The sequence below is a fragment of the Pieris napi genome, chromosome 4 (genome assembly GCF_905475465.1).
Source record: "Pieris napi chromosome 4, ilPieNapi1.2, whole genome shotgun sequence".
NCBI lineage: Eukaryota > Metazoa > Arthropoda > Insecta > Lepidoptera > Pieridae > Pieris > Pieris napi.
The window spans coordinates 11464771-11491483 of record NC_062237.1 but is presented as its reverse complement, the minus strand read 5'-3'; the positions used below and the strand labels follow the sequence as shown (position 1 = coordinate 11491483).

The following is a 26713-nucleotide window of genomic DNA, read 5'->3' as shown; positions in this document are numbered from 1 at the left end:
AACAATTTATATAAATTTCGTATAGTGATGTGATGATCAAAAGTCAAAACTGACTTTCAGGTTGATCGAATCCATACAGATTCGAGCGATCTGTGCGATGAATTAAAAATAAATGGTTTGAAGTTTGAACACATTTAATATGTAGGCTTTAGGTACATTACAATCAGTTTTAATATATAGTTTGTTTGTAATGATATATTATAATTATATACTATAATATTATATACGAATGAAACAGAAAAGTAATTAGATTTATAATTTGTGGTGTAATGACGCTTTGACGTTTATGATGCGCAAAAATTAAAAAAAACTAACTAAACTTTTCTGTCAAAACTGTTAAGTATTTTTGGTTGGTGGTGGATTGTTTACACATAGAGCCATTTGAATTTGACCTCTTCAGCGTATTCAATGATGAAAAATTCGGACATTTACTGCACGGCTAAAATTCTCTAGCATAGTTATTGTTACAGGGTAAAGTCTAGACTCTAGGGTACTGCTGCGGGTGTTCAATCCATATTTATGCAGGCTATTGGAAGAATTTGTTGTTTTATTCACTCATGACTCTCGAGTCGATTTCTATTACTTTAAGGAATTAAACATAATGAGGTAACATGTAAATACATATTTATATTTATTAAAAAATTTATTATATGTACAGAATGTAAATAAATGGTTTTTAAACAAACTGTGCTATTCACCTGTATAGGTAATATACGGAACCTTTCAGAAACTGCTAGTATATGTATTTAGAACCTTTTTTTGATATTAATACATGTACACATACCTTTGTAAATTAATTAATTTAGATAAGACTATGCTCGTACCTTAATTAACACTGTATAAGCCATCAATCTTTGTAAATAATTTTTTATCTCGAAATTGGTGTTAGGGTAAGGTCATTTTGTCAAGTTCTTTTAGGTTGCGCAGTGAACTCGACTATACCCCAAATTCAGTTCGGATCTGTACATCACTAATTAAAACACAATTGTCATTTCCCATATGTCAGTTACTTAGAGTCCGTGCTTAGCGACATACAACGGTACAAAATGTTCTGTGGACATACTTTATCGATGAAGCTAGCGCCACTCAGCGCCAGACCATAATAACCTTTAAATCAAGAAGACGTAGCTAAGAACAAGATTTAAACCATGGAAACGGTGTAGAGATAAAGATTGGTCGCTATTCTATATATGATTGTTCATATTCTTACGGTCAAAATTAATTATGTATCCTCAATCTAAGATTATGAACAATCTTGGATTGATTTATATCTAATAATAATCTTAGACCGATCTCCAAATTAAATTAGTGGTCGTAAAGTCATTTATCAAATTCTGTTGCTTGATGCAATGCCATTGCAATGTAAATATTGCTTCATTTTCACGGTGACAGAGAAATGTAACGCTCAGAAGTTCAGGTTAGAATGAGCAATGAGCATTTATTGATTTTTGGTGGATGAAGTCAAATACATACTCGTACGCCTTTTTTGTTTCCTCTACTCTAGAGACAATGCTGACGTTGAGTGAGAACGAATGGCTATATTTAGAATTAGAATAAATTTTTCCAGCTCAGTATCATGTTAACAATTTATGAAAACAGTTCTTGCGTTAGTACGTAAGATCAAATTAATAAATAAATAATAGTTTGTTTATTTATTAATTTTTTTACGACTTTTGCATCTTCCCACAACCACAAGTCACAACCCACCGCTACTTGGGTCTTGGGCAGCTGACGGTCGGTTCGCTAATCGCTTATAGACCACAAGCCCATGAACAAAAAATACCTGTGAAATGACCCAACCTGAATTACGCTTAGAAGGCTGTTACTATATCTGAAAATAGCTCTGAGCACTATGCCGTCATTTCTGAGCGGTACATGTGAGTACGTGAGTGAATGGACTTTCTCAGGTACAATGGGGGAATTTCGACTAATTATTAATGTACGGCTTTGTTATAAGTGTATAGATGATTAAAAATAAATGTCGAAAAACATAGTGCCGTACAAAAGTGATGGTGCCGGAAGTCGGTGCAAATTTTTAATTCGACGACAGTTGCAGAAGCAATATAGGTCATTTATTACTGTACGGCATTTGTGTGATTCCTTTTGGACACATATACAGATACTTTACCCGTAAACGCCGTACATATTCCCAGCGGAGCGGTCGAAAGCCAAGGGTCGGAACCCTACCCCTACACCCATATACCCTAAGGTCATTGTAAAATGTACGGCAACATGTTCAAAATATTATTTAACACGGACAATAATGTTTTATAATTATGCCGTCCAAATATTATAGTTAATATTTGTGTAATTAAATATTTATCGAAATTTCAGGATTTACCAAGTTCTTACTGCTGTAAGATCAGAGAATAATGTACGGCAACTTGTTTTTTTACATAATGTTACTAAATATTACCGTTGTACATTATAGCCGTTCATTATAAATGGTAACAAATAAAAATATTATGATAAAAAATATATGAAATTTCCGAAATTTAGATGACTTTTCAAATACTCCTAGAGTGATATGGGGAGTAATATTTTCAAAGATTATTGTTAATTTATATGTAACAAATATAAATAAACAAAAAAAACCAGATGCCGTACATTTTACTCCAGATTATTCTTTACAGCTGATAAAAACTTCGACGACGTTTGAGGTGTCCCTTAAGGTCATTAATAACTGTACATATCTGAGTATACTACCATAAGGCTGTAAAGTATATTTACAGCCTTATCGTACTAGCAGAGAGAGGTAAAGGAAAAATATTTTTTACAAAAATAAAAATATAATACAGGGCGTCCCAAAGTTATGGGACATGAAGGGAAAGTACCTTAAATATCGCAGATAGGGTATTTTAGTAAAAGAAGACTTTATATTATTTTTAAAAGTTAGTAATTCTGCATTCAAAGATTTTTTTTTAACTACTTGCCTCGTCTGGAAATCGAACCGGCTTAAATTAAAAAAAAAAAACCCTACTTTTATGATGCCAATCGAAAGAATGGCCAAAACCTAATAACTTTTCTAAAGTAACAGACTCGTAGGGGATTTTTTTAGGCCGAATACGATAGATAATGTTTTTAATTTGATTAAAAATATATATTCACGCTGTTACTTTCTTTTAAAATACTATGTTACTTAAGAAGAGTTATTAGTTTTTGGCCATTCTTTCGATTGGCATCATAAAAGTAGGGGTGTTTTTTTTTACATTTAAGTCGGTTCGATTCCCAGACGAGGCAAGTAATTTTTAAAAAATCTTTGAATGCAGAATTAATAACTTTTAAAAATATGATAAAGTCTTCTTCTAGTAAAATACCCTATCTACGATATTTAAGGTACTTTCCCTTCATTTCCCATAACTTTGGGACGCCCTGTATTGGTAGGCGGTGGTAGCGGACTATCGAAAGTGTACGGCATTTATCTTTTATTGAAGATTGTCTAAAGTATTAATAACCTGTGTTATTGCCGTACAGATAAAAGTCACCGGAAAATGACTCTTTTCTGAGGAAAGTAATTTACCCCATACACCTATGTGTTCCACAAAAAATGTACGGCATGCTGAAAAATGTTATCTATTTGTGAAGTACTCTCAAGATCATTTAATTTTATGTTGTTTCATATCATCATCACCTATATGCTAATCAGACATATGTTGCGACCCTTGGCTTTCGACCGCTCCGCTGGGAATATCTACGGCGTTTACGGGTAAAGTATCTGTATATGTGTCCAAAAGGAATCACACAAATGCCGTACAGTAATAAATGACCTATATTGCTTCTGCAACTGTCGTCGAATTAAAAAATTGCACCGACTTCCGGCACCATCACTTTTGTACGGCACTAGGTTTTTCGACATTTATTTATAATCATCTATACACTTATAACAAAGCCGTACATTAATAATTAGTCGAAATTCCCCCATTGTACCTGAGAAAGTCCATTCACTCACGTACTCACATGTACCGCTCAGAAATGACGGCATAGTGCTCAGAGCTATTTTCAGATATAGTAACAGCCTTCTAAGCGTAATTCAGGTTGGGTCATTTCACAGGTATTTTTTGTTCATGGGCTTGTGGTCTATTATTACAACTATCGATGTCAATATCAATTATCAGCCGGCTGACGCCTGACAGCTGACTATGACTTTTATGTTTGCAACGCTACTGTCGCCACCTCCCGGACTATACGTAATTTGAAACACGACAAGCATAGTTTAAACTTTAAACTTTGAACTTATATCTCGTTTTTACAGCAATAGAGAATAAAGTATAAATATCACCATATTTTTTGGTTTACTAGTTTACCGGTTACTGATAAACTAGTAGTAAAGTTTCTAAGCTGTTTTCTTAATTTAAATAAAAAGTTGTATAATATTATAAGTAAAAAAAAAGCAAAACATTAAAGTTTAAACACAAATATAATATAATGAAATTAAAGTTGTACTATGATCTTATGTCACAACCATCTAGGGCTTTGTATATTTTATTAAAAACATCTAAGTGTAATTTTGAACCAAAATGTTTAGATCTGCGACAAGGTAACGTTTAAAAACAAGTTGCAGTGTACTCAATGTATCGAAAATATATGTTTAATAAATTAAACTATACAAACAACATGTGTTTCAGGCCAGCACTTCACAGATGAATATCAAGATATAAATCGATTCAAAAAAGTTCCTGTTATTGATCACAATGGCTTTATACTAACAGAAAGGTTACAAAAACTAAAATTATTCATAATACTAATTACTTAACGATTTCGATAATAAATTAAGTGATCACTACTTGTAATATCAACATTAGCTATATTATAATGTTTACAGTGTGGCAATAATACGGTACCTAGCTTCTGAAAATGTGATACCAAGAATGTTATATCCAGAAAACAGCAAAGCCCAAGCGAGAGTGGATGAGTACTTAGAATGGCAACATATTGGATTAAGATTACATTGTGCTATGTTTTTCAGGGTTAAGGTACAAAGTTTATATTTCTTTATTTATTTTTTCTTGAGTTTAGGAGTCTATCCTTAACCTCACACTGGCAAAGGGTCTCTGGGTGTATGTATTCCTCATTTTTATTTAGAAAATTATCAGCCTTCTATTTCCTCAAAAAAAAAATTAATGCTCAGCTGCTGAGTCAGGACCTCCATGTTATTACTTGTACTATGATATAGAGAACTTGAAGACTTGTACTTTTTTAACTCTAGGCTTATTGAATTTTATATTTTTTAGTACTTAAACCCAATAATAACAGGCAAACAGCCAGACCCCAAGTTAGTTCAGAGCTATGAAAAGAGAATGATAAATGCTGTTGAAGAGTTGGATACTCTATGGCTAGGACGGAATCAGTTTGTAACAGGAGACAGTATTACTGTCGCAGATCTTTTTGCAGCAGTTGAATTGGAGCAACCAAGTAAGTATTGGGCCATTACATGCAAGAAATATAATAATAATTGATTCGCTGACATGTGATTTATAAACAGACAAGTGGAATGAAGTATTAATAATTGTAAAGTAAAACAACTAAAAAACTAAACTAAATGTGAAATTACTTTGCAAGTTTAAACTTATGTTAATATATTTTATGTCATAGGAATGGCTGGTTTTGAACCAGCTGCTAGATACCCGAACATCGCAAAATGGTGGCCAAAAGTCAAACAGCATTTCAATCCATATTATGATGAAGCACATGTTATTTTAAATAAAATTGTGAAGAAAAATATGTCTAAATTATAAGTATAAAGTTATTTTTATATTCCATTAGGTATGTAAGAAATTAATAATTATTTTTTTATGATACAGGTGTAATCAATTTTTACAAAATTATATATTTAATGGTTGTTGAATAATGCATTTTTCATTTACCACTTACTGTAAATTGCAACTTAATATAAAATTTTTGCAAGTTAATATAGAATGAAGAAAAACCAATTGCGATTGCAAACATTGGTGAAGCTATTAAACACGTAGTCTTAGTAGGTTGGTACATAGTATGTAAGATTATAAAGAACCCTCCAGTTTATTTATTATTCTGTCTAGTAACCAAATGTATGCTCTTCCATTAAATGGAAAGGTGTAAGAGCAGATGAAACTGTAATAAAAACATATTTATAGTTTCACTATCTGCTCCTGCAAACTTCGTTCCTTCTTAATGTGATTTTACTCAGACTATCTTTTAAGTACACCAACATGGAACATTTTGCTATGCTACCCCAGACTATTCGGTTTTCCGGAATGAAAACTTTTAAGGTTTTTCGGTGAATTTATCTCTATATAAACTTCAGAGTTCAAGTCATGAGTTTTTAATTAACAAATAAAAAATAGGGGTTGATCGTAGAGGGGTTAAAATTAAGGGTTGTATGTATTTTATATGCTGTATCATAAAAAAAATAACAAAAAATTTTATCTAAAAAATAAAAATTTAGGGGTTGACCACCCTTAACATTTAGTGGTTTGACAGATAGATAGTTATAGTCGATTTTCAGACTTACTGAATATTCATATAAAATTTCATAAGAATCGGTCGAGCCGTTTCGGAGGAGTATGGGAACGAACTTTTATATATTAGATGTGCTCTTAAGGTTCTCATGCGAGAATTTATGCTATGTACGACTAATGGGAGCCATACATATAACAAAGCGATACGTCTTGAGTCTGAATCTTACCCCTAGCCCCTTGGGGCTTTTAATGAAACTGTCAAGACCGTATTCACCAAAAACCTGTCATTTAAAAAGAACGTGCACTGCAATTTATTGATGAAATTGGTGATATAATAATAAGGGGAGGAAATGGAAAATACTCCGTCAAATTTTTTTAAGTTCTCCTTCCTTGTTCAATCTGTACATTAATGGACTGATCAAGGAGTTCAGTAAGCAGCATGTTCGCTGTTACATAGACGGTATTTGTTTTAATAATATAAGCAAGTGAATGACATGGTGTTTTTGAGCGCCTCGGTCTGTCAGCTTCTCTTGAAAATATGTGAGATACCGCTACGGAGACGGCTGATCAATACAATGGTAACAAAGACAGTAGGTACAGTACCGTACAGTAGACCTACTAATATAATTTAGGACAATATTGTAACTAACACAATAATGACTTAACGGACTTTAGTTTTTTTATTTATTTAATCTCCTCTAATGTACTAAGTAGCTTTATATGATAATAATAGTGGCGTTACAAATTTTGAACTAACTTTTACTAGCGAGAAATACAAAGTTAAAGTCTCCGAAAATCTATATGCTGATGATAGCTAATTTAACGCAAGAGGTATTACATTGGGGTATTACCTGTTTATTGTCTACTTTAAATTTAATTGGAAATTATATTTATATGTAATCTATAGATAAATATATGTAGGAATGTTGTAATTAATATTATCTATAAAAAAACAACCGATAGTTTCAAACAAATATTAGGTATCTGTGGGCCTAAATTGCAATGATTTTTTTAAGTCCATAGTCCATAACTCCATAGTTCCATACTCCATAAGTGATAAGTCCATAGTTCCAAACTTGAACTTTTTACTTCTTAGTTCTTACTTCTTACCATCTTCTAACTGCATTTAACTTTTTATTTCAAAATAGTTAATATAAAATGAGTTTAAAATTGTACTATGATTTTATGTCACCACCCTGTAGGGTTTTGTATGTTTTGTTAAAAACATCAAAGTGTAATTTTGAACCAAAGTTGTTAGACATGGGAAAAGGTAATCAGAACCTTTATATATCATTAAAGTTTATTTATTTTAATATCTAATTAATTTTATTTAGGACAGCAATTAAAGCCTGAGTATGAAGCCATAAACCGGTTCAAAAAGATTCCTGCTATTGATCACAATGGCTTTATTTTAATGGAAAGGTATTTTTTTACTTCTATATTAATATAATTTAATTGCTTTTCAATTTTTAATAAGCAGCTTGCAATTTCAATAAAAAAAACATTAAGTTCTATGAATATGATGAGGTTTTTGATAAGACTTATTAAGAGGATCTTAAGAACTAAATTGGTATAACAGAGTCCCTGTTTATAAAGAAAGTTAGATTCCAGAGAAACAATTAAAAGTGAAAGTCAAATCAATTTCAATTAGGCCTCTTAAAAAGGCACTTTAAAAGTCAAAATAACAAGTTAAAAAACTTAAAAAAGACTAGTTGCCCCTTCCAGAAGGTAGTAAGGTAGCCCCTTCATATTATGGAGAAGAATTGTTACATGTTGCTAGATATAAAAGTCTAGTCACCTAGTACTTAATGTCCCAAAAAATATTAATAAACAAATGCAGATATATACCAGCCGTATTAAAATGTTAGAACTAAATTACTAGATATATTGTTTTTGTCCAATCTGTTGACATACATCAGCTTATTAAGCTTCTAGCATGTTAAACTACATAATAATTTCTTACAGTGTTGCCATAACAAAATATCTTGCTAGAGAGAACATGATATCCAAAACTTTATATCCAGAAGACAGCAAAGGACAAGCAAGAGTGGATGAATATTTAGAATGGCAACATGTTGGTTTAAAATTACCTGGTAACCTGTTCTTCATGACTTCGGTATACATTTGAATTATTTCACTATATTTTATGCATTGGCTTTTTTTTTATTTGATGCATTTTTTAGTTTATAAACCCACTTATGACCGGGAAAACTCCAGACCCCAAGCAAGTAGACAGCTATAAACAGAAAATGATAAATGCCCTAGAAGAGTTTGATAAACTATGGCTTGGATGCAATAAGTTTGTGACAGGTGACACTATTAATGTGGCTGACCTCTTTGCTGCAGTGGACCTAGAGCAACTAAGTAAGTCTCAGAATAGGACAAAATGTTTTAGGTTATAAGCGGTAGTATATTAGTGTTGTTCTAGTGTTTTAAGCATGCAAATCTCAGATGCCTGAATTTTTTGTTCAAATTCCAGCTGTGCCAGTAAATTTGTATGGTTAACTTTGTAATGTCCCTAAGGCATGCATTAGTCTGAAATACACAATATTTTTAGAATCAGGATACTTGTCCATAATAATTAATATTATCAAATAAATTTTAATCTAATCATTATCTTTGGTAGTTGGTTCAAAAAGGTGATAAATGATATTATACACAAATGCTTTATAGTTTGACTTACACCTACTTACTATAGGTACTTCATTTCTTTTTACAGAACTACCTGATTTCGATCCGACGGCGGACTTTCCGAACATTGCAAAATGGTGGCCTAAAGTTCGGGAACATTTTAATCCGTGTTATGACGAAGCACATGTTATTTTAAATAAAGTAATTAAGTTAAATGCTTCTAAGTTGAATAAAAATATAAAATGACCTGTTAAATGAGATAGATTGATTATATTTCAAGATAATCTAATATATTTTTTTAAATGTTATATATTTTATTAAAGTTTTTGGGATTTAATCGTTTTTAATTTGAAACATTACTAAAAATTGTCGCCTGCAATTTTCTGCTACAAAACCCAATACATATTTGGGTTTGTTTGATCACAAAAATAGTCGTGCCACGCACTATAATACGTTAATTAAACTTAAATCTAGTTTCAACTTTCAGCAACTTTCAAACCATTTTATTGTATGAAATTTGACATAATGACAGCGCTCAAGACGAGATTTTGACATAATAATTAGTATGTGGACCTAATGTTCATGTGGCTGAAAGAACCGTAATATGTTTGACACGTTTTTGTCTGTTTCATTGCTTAATTTTAGTTCAAGTGGGCGGGCTTACTATTACCAGTTATACTATTTTAATCAGAGGCATCCATGTCCTAATTTGAAAAAAATCTTTACACCAGATTTTATTAGATTAAAATTGGTCGCTGACCTACTAATTAGGTCTTTTAACAACAATATTTGAATATGGGTCTGACTTTTAAATGAATTTGCCCTAAGAGAGCGTTCAAGTATTACGTCACGCAATTTTTGACAATTTTTAACAATAACGCGTAATTCAATCCCCGTCCCGCATCGTAACGTTTTACAAAAGAACAAAAATTCGTTACGTAATACTTGAACGCTCCCTAATCCAAATAGACGCATACAGTAGAGAGGAAAAAGAAATAATAAGAGACACTACTACTATTAATCTATTTCTACAAATTATAAACTACCTACGAGTCGTTGATGTGCTACGACGGACGCTACGAAAAACTTCTTGACTGTATTTTCATGTTTGTAAGTATTACAAGTTAGCCAACCTACACCTTTGATGTGGACACTTCAGTATCCATTTTTTCCATATTCCAACTGACTGTTGGATCATTTGAACTCAAATGATTGTTTATTTTTGCCTGACACATATTTCGGTCACCGTGACCATGCACGCTGTAAAGCACGCGAAACGTCGGTTAAATTTAAAATTATATAAAATAACTAGCTGATCCGGCAAACGTCGTTTCGCCATGTATATCATTTATAATAAAAAAAGTAGGGGTTGATCGTAGAGGGGTGAAAGTTAGGGGTTGTATGTATTTTTTAATGCTGTATCATAAAAAAATAGAAATTAAAAATTTTGTCTAAAAAATAAAAATAAAAATTTAGGGGTGGACTACCCTTAACATCTGGCGGGCTGATTTGTGAATCTAAACCATTCCCAGATCCCCTTGAAGACACACAAAAAATTTCATCAAAATTGGTCCAGTCGTTTAGGAGGAGTTCAGTCACATACACACGCACACAAGAAATATATATATTAAGATTGTAAATTTATATATATAATCCGGTTAAAAAGTGTTTTCTTTTAATGTAAAGGTTATGTCAATAAAAGACTACATATTTCGGTTTCAAGACAAGTCAGTTTTCTCACGATATTTGCCATCAGATTAGGTGCAAATATTAATTGTGCACCTAGAAAGAAAATAGTATGACCGTCGAATTCAGAGACGCACTATGTCACTGGGTCAACGCTGTTCATTGTGTCAGGAATGTCTATTATCGTTGAATTTCAATCTTATTGGATTTGAATGATAATATCATAGTAATATTTCCTAAATTGTGTTTAAACTACGTTTAAATATGTATTTTGTTTAACGACAAGTATGCCATGTTTAATATACATACAGTCAGTCGTTTCTGCAGTAATTTCTTATGCGATTGCAGAATGTAGAATATTACTTTGGTCCATCTGAATGTCCTGAAACTTAAGCATGGGATTGAGAACAATATTATTAGGCTATAATAGTATCTATCTATACTTCGTCTATCACATCTATAGGTACAATTTTTCTATTTATCTCTAGCTCACTCTAGCTGTTATGTAATTCTATTGAAATCAATAGCTTACATTCGCATGTATATAACATTGAAAATAAAAACATTTCTTGGAATGGGTTGGGTGTGAGAGGCGTGGCATTGAATGGGCGTGGTAGCTAGCCACGCCTACGTGTGGATTTTCATAATCTGAAAACTGTTATATACAATATATATATGTAAGCTTTTACCAAGAAATGCTTACAACATTAATCAAAAATCAATAAATGGCGCAGTTGGTATATCGTTATATATTTAAGGGTTGTTGCATATTTTATATTACTTTGTTCACGTATAAATAATGTAACAAGACAAGATACATTTCTGCATTTCTTTGACAAGCAACTGATCAGTTAATCTGTCAAGATAAAGTAGTCGCTGCAATTGCGAATATCGTGTTGTGTGCAACAAGTGCTTTGAATGATACATTTTATCTATATATTTAAACTAGCTGACCGGCCAAGCGTTGCTGTGCCTAAGGTTTTTGTTACATTACATAGTAGTAAACTATTCAAGGGAAACGGTAGGAGAACACCAGTCATGGTGACAACCATGCTTTTTCGTGGTTATGCCATTCAATTGTAGCTTATGTGAAACGTTGGTACTTTCAACACGCCGCCATCTGTTAGTATTGTGACTATCAAATAATAAACAAATATTTTGCAATAAAATAATATTGCGGGTATAAATTGAGATGTAAGCTATCCTATCTTTTAAGGATCAATAAATGTGCAAATTTGATTGATATCGGTTCGGTAGTTTAGGAGTCCATCGCGGACAAACAACGTGACATGTAATTTATATATATTAAGATTTATTAAAAACGTAACAAAATGAAGTACAAATTATACATATTGGATATCATATGTATAATTTGTACTTGATTTTGTATAATACTCAGTTTCTTTTAATGAAAAGCCTCATACCAAGCGATATATCTTGGAAACCATTAAAAGGTATACGCTTCTTCAATAGATTTTCGTACACCGACCCTTCTAAAAATATACGTGATTTATAGACGATTTGTTTACACAATACTTTTTCCTTTTCCCAATCTGACACGTTCCGTTTCCATGGTGTTGTAATTCCTACTAATTAGCTATCCGCCATTACCAGTATCGTTAAATATTTTGCTGTTGCTATGTTTTAAAAATCTTGAGAAATCAATACTATGATTGTTTTGATTCTATCTGTTTTAGTTTTATTGTAATGGAAGTTTAAAGTTTTAGAGAAATTACCACTGGTAGCAAAAGACTTGCAACTCAGTAAAGTATATATTTTATAAGAAATTATATTTTAAGGTTATTCTTATCTCGCAAAGCGTTATTTCAAAAGTGTGTTAACCTTTAGGATTATATTATCGCTACTTTGGTATATCATATATAAGTAAACTTTTCTATTTAGAGTCCATTAAGCGATGAATTAATCAATCAAGTTATTGACGAAAATGCTAATATTAAATATGCAATCTGCATAAATGTAACAGATTTAGAGAAATTATCGAATTGTATTGTCTTTTATTGACATATCCTTTACACATTTAAAGAAAACACTTTTTAACCGGATTAAAGTTATGTATTATTATAAATTTACAATTATTTAACATCCACGCACGCTGTAAAGCACGCGAAACGTCGGATAAATTTAAAATTATGTTAAATAATTGTAAATTTATAATAATACATAACTTTAATCCGGTTAAAAAGTTTTTTCTTTAAATTATTGAATTGTAAAATGATGACTAGCAACCCTATGTCCAGTGGGTGTATAAGGGTGGCCACCCTGAAATCTGGGTGCAATGCTACAGGTTGGGCGTGTAATTACCTCATCCCTCCATAGATGCAACTATAAAAGCTAGCTTTGCCCGGTCTCCCGCCAGTCTATCACAGCTCCTCAGACACCAAACAACTTATTACTGTCAATAAGTCTCCTTTGTTCCAAACTTTGTACCCAGTGAATATTAATTTTTGGAATTGAGCTAACTATTTAGCTATTTCTAATTCATATTATTGTGCGGCCATTTTAATTTTGCGGCGTACAATTTTGATAATATTAAAGAAATCAATTAATCCCGCGTAAGCTTTTGTGAAATAAGTTCCTGGGATCAAGTGGTAAGTATTTTCCATTGACTTATTTTAATAATATTATAAGTTGTGTTTATTTCTTTAGCGTAATTTTTTCCTTTCTTCCTTTTGATTAAAAGCTTAAAATTTTTTGTTTTTTTACAACAGCCTTTAATTTATTCTATTATTTTTTAAACTGTTTTTTTAAATATTATTTTAATTTTAGTAAAATTTATAAAATGTTAAGTTTAGAAAAAAAATTATTTTGCGTCGATTTAAGCGAATAATGTCGCATTAACGTTCAGTTTCTTTTAAATTTGTGCTTTTTATTTGAGTGAATCCAAGACTTTGAACCTAGATTATTCATCACTGAATAAATAAAAATAAAATCTTGCCTCCATTTTTTATTATATCCTATTTCGTTTTTTTTTATAAATTTGTTACGACTATTTTGATTATAATTGCGATTCAAAATTACAGTTAATGAGTAACTATCAGCATAATTAACTAATAAATATCGAAAAATCGTCAAATAAAAAGTTTATCGAATAATTCCCAGCAATCAAACAGGCAATCACTATTCACTCTCAAAAATCTTCTTTGTCTCGGTTTTTGGGTCAGCGCGTAAAACTCAAAGGTTGGGTTTGGCTCCCGACAAAACAATTTTTTCGTATTTTTTAAAAAGTTAGTTTTTATTTGAAAATAGCAAAGATTGTTATTGAAGTGAAACTTCTTTATCGACGTATGGGAGAAATTTTGTAGAAAATCGTCACGTTTTTCGGTTACGCGCCATGTTATTTTTGAAGTCAAACTTCTTTATCGGCGTTGGAAAAGAATTTACCGTCACATTTTTTGGTTACGCGCCATCTTTTTCTTGTCCCTACCACGGTTGATCCGAAGAGATTCGAAGCCATTAATAACAAAAATATATAATAACTATGATAGAAATAATTCTATTACAATTAATGAAATTCTGTAATAATTTTAGTAGTAATAAGGTAAAATGAAATAATTGTATTTGTATTCATGTCTATGATAATAAAAGCCCTTTGTTAAACTTTATCTAATTTAACTTTATTTAACCAATTTCTGTAAAGTTGCATAATATAGTAGATAATTTTTCGAAAAATAAGGTCATAAAGAAGTTTAACTTCTTACGTGTGTACACCTAGTACACGCACACATTTTTTTGAAGTTGTACTTCTTTTGGCGCGTTAGTAAAATATGATGAGCGTAAATTTTAGCGATGCGCGCGCACAGCGTCACAAAAAACCGACACCCTGAAGTTAGCATAGTCGACATTTTAAAATAAAAAATTGCCATTTCTTTCATTATGTAGAAATATTTTTTTGTGATATTTAAATAAACTTTATTCAACTAGATAATGCGTTATAATAAAATTTTCAATGTATTAAATACTTTTTTTCTATTGTTAGTGTCGTTTTTACTACAAACGTAGTATAAGGCGAAAGATAAAAAAAATTATCTTGGTACGCCAAAGAAGTATAACTTCTAACGCGTGTGCGTTACATATACACCCACATTTTTTATTACGTTTAGTTTGAATTAATTTTTTTATTAGTATGTAACCGTAATTATTCTTACAGGTTCGGCTGCTAAGGATGGAGCGAACTAGATACGACATTGCTAGCATCGAGCGAGAACAGATGATGGAACTAGCTCTGTTTCATCGTGCGTGGCTGACGTTTTATTCAGCATATATACCTTTTGTATACCTTTTGTATACACCTTTTGTATACACCTTTATGTATACACCTTTTGTATACAGGTTGTATACCTTTAACGACACTATTAATATTATTATTTAAACGGTAAGTTTATAGAAGAAATTTTGTTATATTCGACTTCTAAAGTAATATTATATATAAAACCTTTTTAAAATATTGTTAGAAAAAGTAATTATTTCGTTTTATACAACTAAAGATAAGGAAAGTGGCAGCTAGGTGAGGGGTACCGGGTTCGATTCCCGGTTCGTGGGCAAGTTTTAATTTAAATTTGTTCTCGGCCTTTGGGAGTGTTGTGCGGTACCGGGCGAGTGCCTAAACCGTACATGGAGGACACTGTCGAATTTCTAAAGACAAGCGCGAATTATAAAAAATCCTATACTTGACGCTGGCTAATGCACAAATCGTGCCAGAGCCATAAAAAAAGAAGATAAGGAAATAAATTGTTATTAACAGGAACAAATAAATTAACGTTAACAAACTCACAAAGTTTTGCAAGACTGAAGTTTACCAAGATCTCATATGAAAATAGTTGATTTAAAAACAATTACTACAATAACATTCATGTATCGTCAGAGATTCACGTACTCGTATTAATATTGCGTGTTACAAATATATAAGTTAGTACATTAAAATATATTAGTAGCTGACCCGGCAAACGTTGTTTTGCCATTTATATTCTATATATTATGCTAATTTCTAGCAAACATTTTTATTATTTAAAAAAAAAATAACGATCTACTATAATAAAAAATAGGGGTTGATCATAGAGGGTTGATAGTTGTATGTATTTATGTACGCTGTATCATAAAAAAAATAAAAACCAAAAAACTTGTCTAAAAAATAAAAATAGGGATGGACCCCTCTTAACATTTAGGGGGATGAAAAACAGATTTTGTCCGATTGGCAGATCAAACCGATATGCACAGAAAATTTCATGAAAATCGGTTGGGCATTTCGGAGGAGTTTAATTACGAACACAGTGACACGAGAATTTAATATATTTAATTAACATATTATAATTTTACAGGTAAACAGTGACGGAAGAAATCAGGTCAGTACACATTTTTATTTTCATTAAAACCCAAGAAGATGGCCCGAAGGAATTTTAATTTAAGTATTACCAAATTTTTTAATGTTTAAATATTGTCTAGGCGTTACTATTAGGAGGTGCGCTCGCGCATATAATGTTATTAGCTTAAATATAAGACAACGTAGCCTATCTTTCACCACAACTTTTATAAAATGAAGAATACCGATTTTTTTGTATATTTCCAAAATTTTTGAATCTATAAAAAGACAATTTTTTAAATTTTTTGCTCAGGTAATAATGCAAGGTAAGCTGTCCATTCGTCAATTTTAAGGTTTTTAAATGCTTCATGCGCCGTACGCGAGCAAGCAAATCGCATATATAGAAACTACAATTTGTTAGAATCACGTGTTTATCCACTAACACTGTACCATGTAAAAACATAGTCAAGAAGAGCACATTAACAGGAAAATGTCTTAATTTAAGGTAAATAAAAATCAAGGTTGGCAGAAAAAAATAAACTCGTATAAAAAAAAGTCATATTTAAAATTTATGGTCACGATTTTTTTTTTTGAACAATTCACACCAATTTTTTTAAATAGTTAATATCCTCAAGTGATCGCCGTGATCGGTAACTTTACGTCCACGATAATTTAGGAAATGTAAATAAATTATTATAAATATATTATGTGGTATGTACAATAAATAATACGGGAAAAACAGGAGCTTAGTAGAGTAGACGCACGTGCATATCGTGTATAGTATATGTGTAATACAGTAGAATATCGTTACTGCGTTTTATTGTTCCGTTCATTAATTTTAATTACGAACATTAATTTTAATGATTTGAAAATGAATATGAAATAAAAAGGTTGCGTAATTTTTCGGCTGATAATATTTTTTTTCTATTTTTTCATATAATTCTTACGGTGAATTTATAAAACAGTCAAAAATCGGTTCAAAAAAACATTTCTTAGATTGCACAAAACCAAGATATCCAAAACTTTAATACTAAAACATTATCAATTAAATAAACACAATAATCAAAATTATGAAATAGTATAAATTATATATTAATTGTTGAACTTTATTTCTACAGACATTATTTTTGAGCCACACAAAGCTTTCTAATCTACGAAATTATATTACTCTACGCTGCTACGCGCTACGCACATACTATAACTACTACGCCGTAGCGATGTATTATGTGCGTAGATGAATATAAGAACGACTTCAATGTTTTAATTTTTTTTACAATTAATAATGTAGTAGCAACAATAGTTTCATAGGATTTTATTTTTACATTTATTTTGTTTATAAAATGTGTATATAAATATAGTTGTGAATTGTATATAAGGCACTAAAGGACTTATGGTGCTCTTGCTTAGCTTGCTATGGTATTATTAAATTATAGACTGGCATTTGCGAACAAAATCCATTTAACGCTTAAAAAACAATTCCACTCCTGCTCAACGCTATTTCTCAAATGTACTTTTCAAGGTATTATATAAACATCAGTTATTGAAGAATTGGTTAGATAAAAAAAATAATATGAACGAGTTTAGCAGTAAAATCCAACCAATACAACCGCTACAAATTAACTGCGCATTAATTCTTATAATAATATGAGTAAACCTAAAATTACATATAACAAAACAAAATTTTAAGTTCAAACAAGGTATTAGGGTAAAAAATATAACTTTATCAGTACCAAAAAGTCATCTTTAGATTAATATGCTCATATTGAATAGTGGTATTATATTCATGTAAATAATTATAAAAGCTTCCGTCAGTTCATCTGTCATATTTATTAGGAAATTAATTCTGACATTAAATGTGCGCGCTAAATACCGACAATTATTTTCTAATTAAATTTAAAAATTAATGACCACATAATGCAATTTATTTAAAAACCAAACTTACGGCGTTTCAAGCTTTGGGCCTCAGATTTCTGTTTGTTTCGTAATCATTTTTCTAATACTACTACTTCTAGTAGGGGTATATATTCTATGCCTGAAATATACCGTCAACATTTGGGTCTAAGGCATGCTGATTTCCTTCACCCTACGAGTGTTAAATGCGTATATAGTCACAGAAAATCAATTACACCCCATCGTAAATAGACAAAAATTCACAAAAGTAACATTAAAAAATTTAGTTAAAACATAAAAAAAATCTAGTTAATTAACTATATATTATTCATAAACTATTTTTTATTATATATAGTATTTTAAAGTAATTAAACTTGTTACAAACAGCAGTTAGAAATTTAGTTTTTTTAAAGATATAATCGCGATTTTTTTACATCACTTACATAATCCTCTCGCTTATCTGAATTGCTTAAACCCACAAATATTAAGTTATGTATCAATGTTTTTTTTGTCGCATCGTGCTATCAGTCTTCTGACTATGAGCAGATGAGTTGTAGGATGATTTGCGGGTGTAGATATTCCTCATTAGGAATATCTACCATAATAATATTAGCTCAGTCAATGCTGCTGAGCTCCAGGGCGATGTCTATCCATGTACCAATGTAATAATTTTATTACAAAAACAGTATTTTTCAACCAATAAAACATAAAAAAATAAAAATGAACATAAACACTGTAAACTCTGAGCTCAGCGTGAATTATTAGTTAATAATTTAGCAAATATAAGATGATGTCAGGATTAACTTACATAATAAACCATCTGTGCGTGCACTCGTAGGCTATAGGTTGTGAATGTATTGAATAAATGGCTGAAAAAGCATTATCATTTGGCTGTGATTCGCTATAGTAAAATTATTGTACCTCAGTACAACTATTCTTTAGGATTAGGCTTTGTATAAATGCGTGCCAGTACATTGTAACTTGCAATAGCGACTTTTGATTTCGTGCATTCTATTTGCATAGAAGTTATACCGGCGTGGGAGTTATTGGGAATACTATTGTCTTTTATTGACATAACCTTTACACATTTAAAGAAAAAACTTTTTAACCGGATTAAAGTTATGTATTATTATAAATTTACAATTATTTTACATAATTTTAAATTTATCCTATCAAATTAACATCTAGTATAATAGAGATAACCGTTTTTCTATGAATAAAACCCAATGGTAATAATTACTTTGCAAATATAATGTGTAATTGGAGTAAAATAATTTTACTCCAATTACACATTATATTTATATTTATTTTGTTACCAAAATAATTTTTATACTTTTGAATAAAAGGGGAAAAGCTACTTGGAATATACGCTTTAAGATCTAATTAAATATCTATCATGACGAATTCACACTTATTACGTCACCGTCTGTCGTTCCACAGTTGTTTTTTAATTCAACACCTCAAAAGTTTCCTTTTTTTAAACACCCGCGTTAAATCTGAGTTCTTGCAATAACTGTGTGCCAAGAGGAAAAGTACGAGACACAATAACATACCACTTTAATAAAAGGAATGAATTTAGGTTATTTTTTAAATATTGTATCGTAATGTTATTTTGACAAGAATTAATATTGTTAATGTAAATAAAAATTAAAATGGTCAAGCTTTAATTTCGTTTAGGTATCATATTATAACTTAATTTAGATGCTATAAGTCACAATAGATTTGTAAAGAAAATATAATACTCAATAGTAATTACATATAAGATGTGATAATAAATGAAGATGATCACTAGATGTGTACACTACATAAAATAAAAACACAATAAAAATTACAAAAAAAAACAAAACTACAATAAATTAATAAAAAATAACAAAAAATAAAAAAAATTACAAAAAATATATAATAAAATAATATAATATATAAAAATAACAAGAAAAATATAGTCCGTAGAAGTTATGAGCTATCTTGTATATAATATTGCAAAAAACAACAGTACCTCCTAAGAGTGACCAATACTCCCGGGGAGCTTATTCTATGGTTGAAGCTCACGTTAGGAAGCGGGACGCGAGCTTCCTAAACCTTCTCATGAGCTATTTACATTGAGTTCATGAGAAGGTGGTGTATATGTCACCGTAAAATTGTAAACACCGTTAGATTGTAATCTATCTCGCGAGATTTTAAACTGTCGAAAGATTGTGAACCTCAAAGTACTGCTTACAATTTAACGTATTATTATTCGGTAGATTGTAATCTATCGAAGGGAAACCGTCAAATTACTATCTTAAAATTGTCAAATTGTTAATTGTCTGAAGGCTGTCCCTGATTGGTCGGCTTTATTGTAGACCGTTCTATGTCCATAGAGTTAGGAATGAAACACGGGTATCAGTCAAATAAACTAAATGCACTTCAATAATTATCAATAATTCTTCAAAAAAAATCAATAATTCTGACATCACATGGTAAAAAAAATTGTATCAAAATAAAAAATCAGAAACGTAACAATAGTTTCTCCTCTAACAATTTTCTTTCACTTCATTTCCAACACTAACTTAGTTATCATTCAAACTGCACTTCTTTTGTCAATCACAGATTAATTTTACTTCCAGACAATTTCATATAACTAATTCTAAAGCTGTGAATTACTTTCAACACGACATCAGTTTACATTCATCAAAACAATCAATTTACATTCGACTACAAACGAATTAACAAACAAATATGGTGCGAACAACCAATCAGCGCGCGAGGTGCGATTTGTTCATGCATAATTTGACGGTTTCACTTCGATAGATTACAATCTACCGAATAATAATACGTTAAATTGTAAGCAGTGCGTTAAGGTTCACAATCTTTCGACAGTTCACAATCTCGCGAGATAGATTACACTCTAACGGTGTTTACAATTTTACGGTGACATATATAAGGTCACTTGTATATATCGGTAGAATTCGTTCAGTTTCAAATAATAAGCATTCGAACTAAAATTGTGATTTTAAAATTTAATTAATTTGATATCCAAGAATGATAAGAAAGAATGAAGAATTTATATACTAGTTTAAATAAGATTAGTGGTTAATTTAGAAGATAAACCTACACAAAATATTAAAAAAAATATAAAATACAAAACAAAAAAAAATATACAAAATCATTAAATACTAAACCAAAAAAAATATAAAAATCTTCATTACCTAAAGACTAAATATCTTACCTAATTCCAGCTTTGCATACATGGTTTAACAGCTGTAAATATTGCATGAGCTTAACACAGTTGCGACGTGAAGGACAAAAAAAAAACCTTAATTTTTAACTCATGATAGTAATTTTGGTTGGAGTTCCCAGTAAACGAACGATGAAAATTTGGCTCATTACATCCCTCATATTTGACATAATAATTTTCACCTATAGTAGAAGACGTGTAAATAATCATCATACATTCAATCATAATATTATGTACATAATAGGATTTAGCTTGAAAATTTATCTAAAGTCAAAAACACTGTGATATTATATTTTAATCCGTTTATTGTAAATTGTAATTTTTTTTGCCCCTTTCGAATTAGAACTAATTTAAATCTTTATATATATAATTCTTCTGTGAGTGTGTATGTCACTGAACTTCTCTCAAACGAGTGGACCGATTTTGATGAAATTTTTTGTGTGTGTTCAAGGGGATCTAGGAATGGTTTAGATTCACAAATCAGCCCGCCAGATGGCGCTGCAGTTGGTACTTTCATACTTTGCTTTACTAATTGCTGGAAATATCATGCAGGACAACGTCTGTCGGGTCCACTAGTATATTTATAATATTTTAACGACCAGTGTACTCGTACATATGTTTTTTATTTTTTTTATCTACAGAAGTGTAATATAGTTACAGTGCTTTAACAATTGTACATAAAAAGTTAATTTTGGTATATGCACTTCGTAATACACTTTCTATCTTATACTAATATATATGTATATTTTTTTCATTTTGTTTCTATTTCTCATTAAAATTGCTGATCGATAGAAATAGGTTCATTAATATGTGTACTAACTTTTGGAGTACCTCTGTCTCTGTCGTCAGCCGTAGGTAGTATGTTGGCACATATAAAAATGCTTGTAGATATTTGTCAAGCGATTAGCGTAGTATCTAAAAATAAAATAGGATACTTTAAATTACAATTAGCTAACCTCTCAAGAACTGCCTAGAATTTTTAATTAAAATACTAATTTTAGCTCACTTTGTATGGTCCATTAGGAGTAGCTCTAGATAAACATGTGATCGTTTTAATCTATTCTGTAGTCAAAAAACGATAGTCATTTTTTTTGTTTAATTCCACAGATTCTGTATATTTTATTAATAAAAAACCAACGTTATCTTTAGTTACCGTTGGACACGTTATTCATAAAAAACTATATCAGTCAAATTACACTTATGTATTTTTAACTAAAGTACACATCTCTTACTATCTATTTATGTTTAAGCTGCAATGAAAATGCAAATGAAAAGAGATAGATGCTACAACGTTTCGGTTGATTGATTTATTTTTTATCAATACGGTGAAAATTGTCAGAATGGCTATTTGATTTTTTTTCTTCATTTAAACCGTCTTGTCAGTTCTCATACATCAAATAATAAGATGATATGCATTTTAAAGCAATTATAGAAAATAATGTAAATTTTCGGAGATCATAATTAAAAATATTTGAATTTGAATTTTTAATTTTATATTAAAACAAATAATCTTTAAATAAATTTTGTAATAAAATTATTTAGGAAAGTTTAGGTTATTAAATACCAGTTGTATCGATTGTGCTTATCCACGAATACTGTACTATGTAAAAAAATAGTCAAGAACAGCAAATTAACAGGCAGATATTTTAATTTAAGGTCAATAAAAATTTACTTTATTAGTTGGCAGAAAATTTTTATAAAAATATGGTAATTCAATTAATAATTTAGGAAATTAAAATAATTGTAATTTTTATTTCTATTTAATTTTTTTTTTGTGACACTTATGCTTACATTAATTGTCACACATTTTAGATGCGAGATTTTTTGTAAAATAATTAGTAATTTTAGTACTGTGTGTGATGTTATAAGCTTAATGGATGTGAATGGATGATCCATGTATTATGGATATAAAATGTGTATATAAATAATAGTTGTGAATTGTATATAAGACTCTGAAGGGCTTCCTTATGGTGCTATAGCTTAGCTTGCTATCGTATTATTAAATTAAAACTGGCATGGGCGACCAAAATCGTTTTAACGCTAAAAAAAAATCCACTCCTGTCCAACGCTTATTATAAAATTTACTCTTCATATAAACATCAGTTATTGTAGAATTGGTAAGATAAAAAAAATAATATCGTAAAATCGATAGTAAAATCCAACTAATACAACCGCTATAAAATAACTGCACATTAATTCTTAAAATAACATGCGTAATAGTGAAATAACATAAAACAAAACAACATTTTAAGTTCAAACAAGGTGTTAGGTTAAAAAATATAACTTTATCAGTACCAAAACATGTAAATAATGCATTCGAATTAAAATTGTGATTTTAAAATTAAATTAATTAGATATCCAGTGATGAATTTATATATTAGTTTAAATAAATTTTGGTGATTAATTTAGAAGATAAACCCATAGAAAAAAAGAATAAAAAACTAAAAAAAAAATACAAAAACATAAAATACTAAACCAAAAACTCACTTGTAAATATTAGTATAATTTGCTCAGTCTTAAATCATAAGCATTGGAATTAAAGTTGTTATTTTAAAATTTAATTAAAAAAATATAGGTATCTATCTACCTATATTTTTGTTTTCTGCAAGTATTTGCAAAAAGCCCTAAGGCTATGAGCGAGTTTATTCTGTGGTGCTGTCATGTAGATAACTATCGTAATAAGATTAATGATTAATATAAAAGATAAACTCCCAGAAAATACAAAAAAAATATATAAAAAAAAAACAAAAAAAATAAAAAAAGCTCGCTTCGCTTAAATAAGGGAGAGCATTTTTAAGGGAGTAGATTAAGTAAGTATTGAGGAGGACTCTTTGCAGTGCTTTGGGATGGGGTTCACTGTGGGGGGCGAGGCTGGGGCTCCCTATCAAGTTTAATGAGAAATAAAGGCACAATTATTTCATTAAAATATATATTATATACTAAATTATTCAACGCTTTAACACGATATATATATTTAAAAATAATTTTTATGAAATTGGTTATTTGCTTTTCTTGATACACTTACATATTTTATAATAATATATATCTTAATTTATTGCATCGTGTTTCTAATTCTCATTAAAATTGCTAATAGATAGAAATAGAGTAATGAAAAGATAGAATATACATATAAATACCATTCTTTGTAATTATAAATTTTTTTTATTTATTATTCACTAGACTGCGAGTATAATATGTGTATGAATTAAGAAAGGTAGCTAAAAAGAAAATCTTGGGTAAATCTCACTGATCACTGTGTAATTGTGTATATGTTACTGTAAAAGCTGGAACTACGGTTAATCTTAAGATTTAAGTGTAAATCTTAGGATTTACCGACATGAGTTGGTAAATGTAAGTATTTCTGAAAGTACGACGATTTTTTCGAGCTTTTACCATTACATTCGAATTCAGTATATGCTAGGTTTTACCACTGTCAGCTGGTAGATGTTGGTTTTAGGAATAAAACAATGAGTAATTCTTAATTATTTACTTTAATGAACTATTAGACAAAACAGGTACATACTATTATTCAGGTATCATATGATAGTAATAAGTACAAACTAATACCAACTTTTTAAAATTATTTTGAAAAACACAACGTATATCTCTGAATATCTCAATCTCTATCATATCTATCTAACTGAATCAGTATTTCTCTATTTGGAATTTAACAACGAAATACAAACATAATGCTTACATAAGCAAGTCTAACTTAATAATTATTTTTCTTATTATTTGGTTTAGAAGTAAAAAAAGACAATCAAATGTAAATAAATTTTTTAACATTTACCGTGCCATTAATGTAAATCCTAAGATTTACCAACGGAATGGTGGTAAGAGTTCGATCCCAAACCTTTTGTGACATTTACCATTAGGAATTGGTAGATCTTAGGTTTTACTGGAATATCTTAGGATTTACTGCAGTTCGAGCTTTTACAGTAACATATATACATAAATAGATTAGTGTCGTGGAGGATTCATGATATGTTGGTTGGAATTCACTGTGAGGGGCGGTAGACGGGGCCCCTTTGCAACCTTTATAATACCAGTTATCATTTAACTTTGGCGAAAATTGTTGTCAAAATTCATACCCAGTAATCTTTTTTTTTTTTAAAGACAATTCACACCAATGACCTAGTCCCATGCTAAGCTGGTGAAGCTTGTGTTATGGGTACTAGGCATCGGATATACATACATATTATAGATAGATAGACATATAAATACATATTTAAACACCCAAGACCTAAACACAACACCAAATGCTCATCACATCGATGTTCGTCTCAGCCGGGGATCGAACCCGGGACCCATGGGTTCGCAGTCAGGGGTACTAACCACTAGACCAATGAGTCGTCAAAACCAAATCTGTAATCTGTAGTAGTAGTGTATCAAAATCTGTAGCAAAACTATACATATATTTCCTATGTATAAAAAAATAAAAGAAAATGAATTATGTAAATAAAGTTTACTCTATAATTCTTTAGGATTAACAGGGTTTTAAACTTTGTAATACCTTAAAGATAACTTAAGCGTTGCTTTGCTTATGATTTCACGCTGAGTATGACTCATTTGTAGCGGTTGGCGAGGACCAAAAATTTTCTGCACTCTTGCGCTTACGCTTTAAAAGTCGTAACACAAAGTTAGTACAAGATCAATCGAATTTGTTTTAAGATTTAAATCATAAACAATCATCTTAATCGAATTTTAGTTTCCGACCAATTTGCTGATTACACTTACGAAATCGGTTCGAAAAATAGCAGTCTTAGGTCAGCAACGAAGCATCTGGAACGGACTATAGTTTTACACCGCTTTCTGTCCAGCGCCTCTCTTATGACAGAGTACAGATTTGAGGTAGATGAGTTTTTCACTTGATCGGTCCATCTGGTTGGTGAACGGCACGTGATCTTTTGATTTATGTGTTCCAACCACGATCAGTTTCTTCAAGTTCTCATCGCCCCTGCGAAATTGTATGGCCGAAATAAGATTAGTCTCTCTATATTAACCTCTGTCTCTGTATGAAGTTGTCTAAAACGCAGTCTATCCGTCATCCGTAGATAGTATGTTGGCACATGAAAAAATACTTGTAGATATTTGTAAATCGTAAAATGTCTCATAACTAAAATAAAAAATAGTATATAGAAATAAAATAGGATATTTTAAATTCCGACTAACCAATCTCTTAAGCACTGCCTAGAACTATTAATTAAAATACAAATTTTAACCCACTTTCTAGGAGTAGATCTAGGTAAAAATAAAATGTCAAAGCAGCAAAAGTTGTATAATCTGTGATCTCTATAATCTATTCTGTAGACAAAAAACAATAGTCATTATTTTTGTATATTTTTCAAACTTAAATCCATTTCTATTTATAGTCTCGTTACCTGAGGCTGCCGTTGGACACCTTTCTTATAAAAACTATATTAGTCTAATTGCACTAAAGTATTTTATATATAAAGTACTCATCTCTTTCCATCTAATTGTGTTTACGCTAAACAACAATGTTTCGGTTGATTAATTTATTTTTTTATCAATACG

At 30.3% G+C, this 26713-nt stretch overlaps 2 protein-coding genes across 2 annotated transcripts; both read left to right on the top strand.

Annotated features, from left to right (window-relative positions):
• Positions 1–4216: 4216 nt before the first annotated feature.
• On the top strand, positions 4217–6151 carry LOC125049168 (glutathione S-transferase theta-1-like). Its single transcript, XM_047648309.1, has 5 exons — positions 4217–4537; positions 4626–4713; positions 4823–4973; positions 5232–5412; positions 5593–6151. Exons 1-5 carry the CDS (start codon positions 4426–4428, stop codon positions 5733–5735), a joined length of 675 nt encoding a protein of 224 aa, XP_047504265.1. The 5' UTR covers positions 4217–4425; the 3' UTR covers positions 5736–6151.
• Positions 6152–7457: 1306 nt separating this feature from the next.
• Positions 7458–9405, top strand: LOC125049158 (glutathione S-transferase theta-4-like). The gene is made up of 5 exons (XM_047648291.1): positions 7458–7707; positions 7772–7859; positions 8403–8553; positions 8621–8801; positions 9157–9405. The coding sequence occupies exons 1-5, from the start codon at positions 7596–7598 to the stop codon at positions 9312–9314; spliced, it is 690 nt and encodes a 229-aa protein (XP_047504247.1). The 5' UTR covers positions 7458–7595; the 3' UTR covers positions 9315–9405.
• The last annotated feature ends 17308 nt before the right edge of the window (positions 9406–26713 follow it).

Bases quoted from the DNA above. Each gene is read 5' to 3' on its own strand.
- LOC125049168 (XM_047648309.1), top strand. From the start codon at position 4,426: ATGAAATTAAAGTTGTACTATGATCTTATGTCACAACCATCTAGGGCT. The intron at 4,538-4,625 runs GTAACGTTTAAA...CATGTGTTTCAG, and splicing joins ATGTTTAGATCTGCGACAAG to GCCAGCACTTCACAGATGAA. The intron at 4,714-4,822 runs GTTACAAAAACT...TAATGTTTACAG, and splicing joins GGCTTTATACTAACAGAAAG to TGTGGCAATAATACGGTACC.
- LOC125049158 (XM_047648291.1), top strand. From the start codon at position 7,596: ATGAGTTTAAAATTGTACTATGATTTTATGTCACCACCCTGTAGGGTT. The intron at 7,860-8,402 runs GTATTTTTTTAC...AATTTCTTACAG, and splicing joins GGCTTTATTTTAATGGAAAG to TGTTGCCATAACAAAATATC. The intron at 8,554-8,620 runs GTATACATTTGA...TGCATTTTTTAG, and splicing joins ACCTGTTCTTCATGACTTCG to TTTATAAACCCACTTATGAC.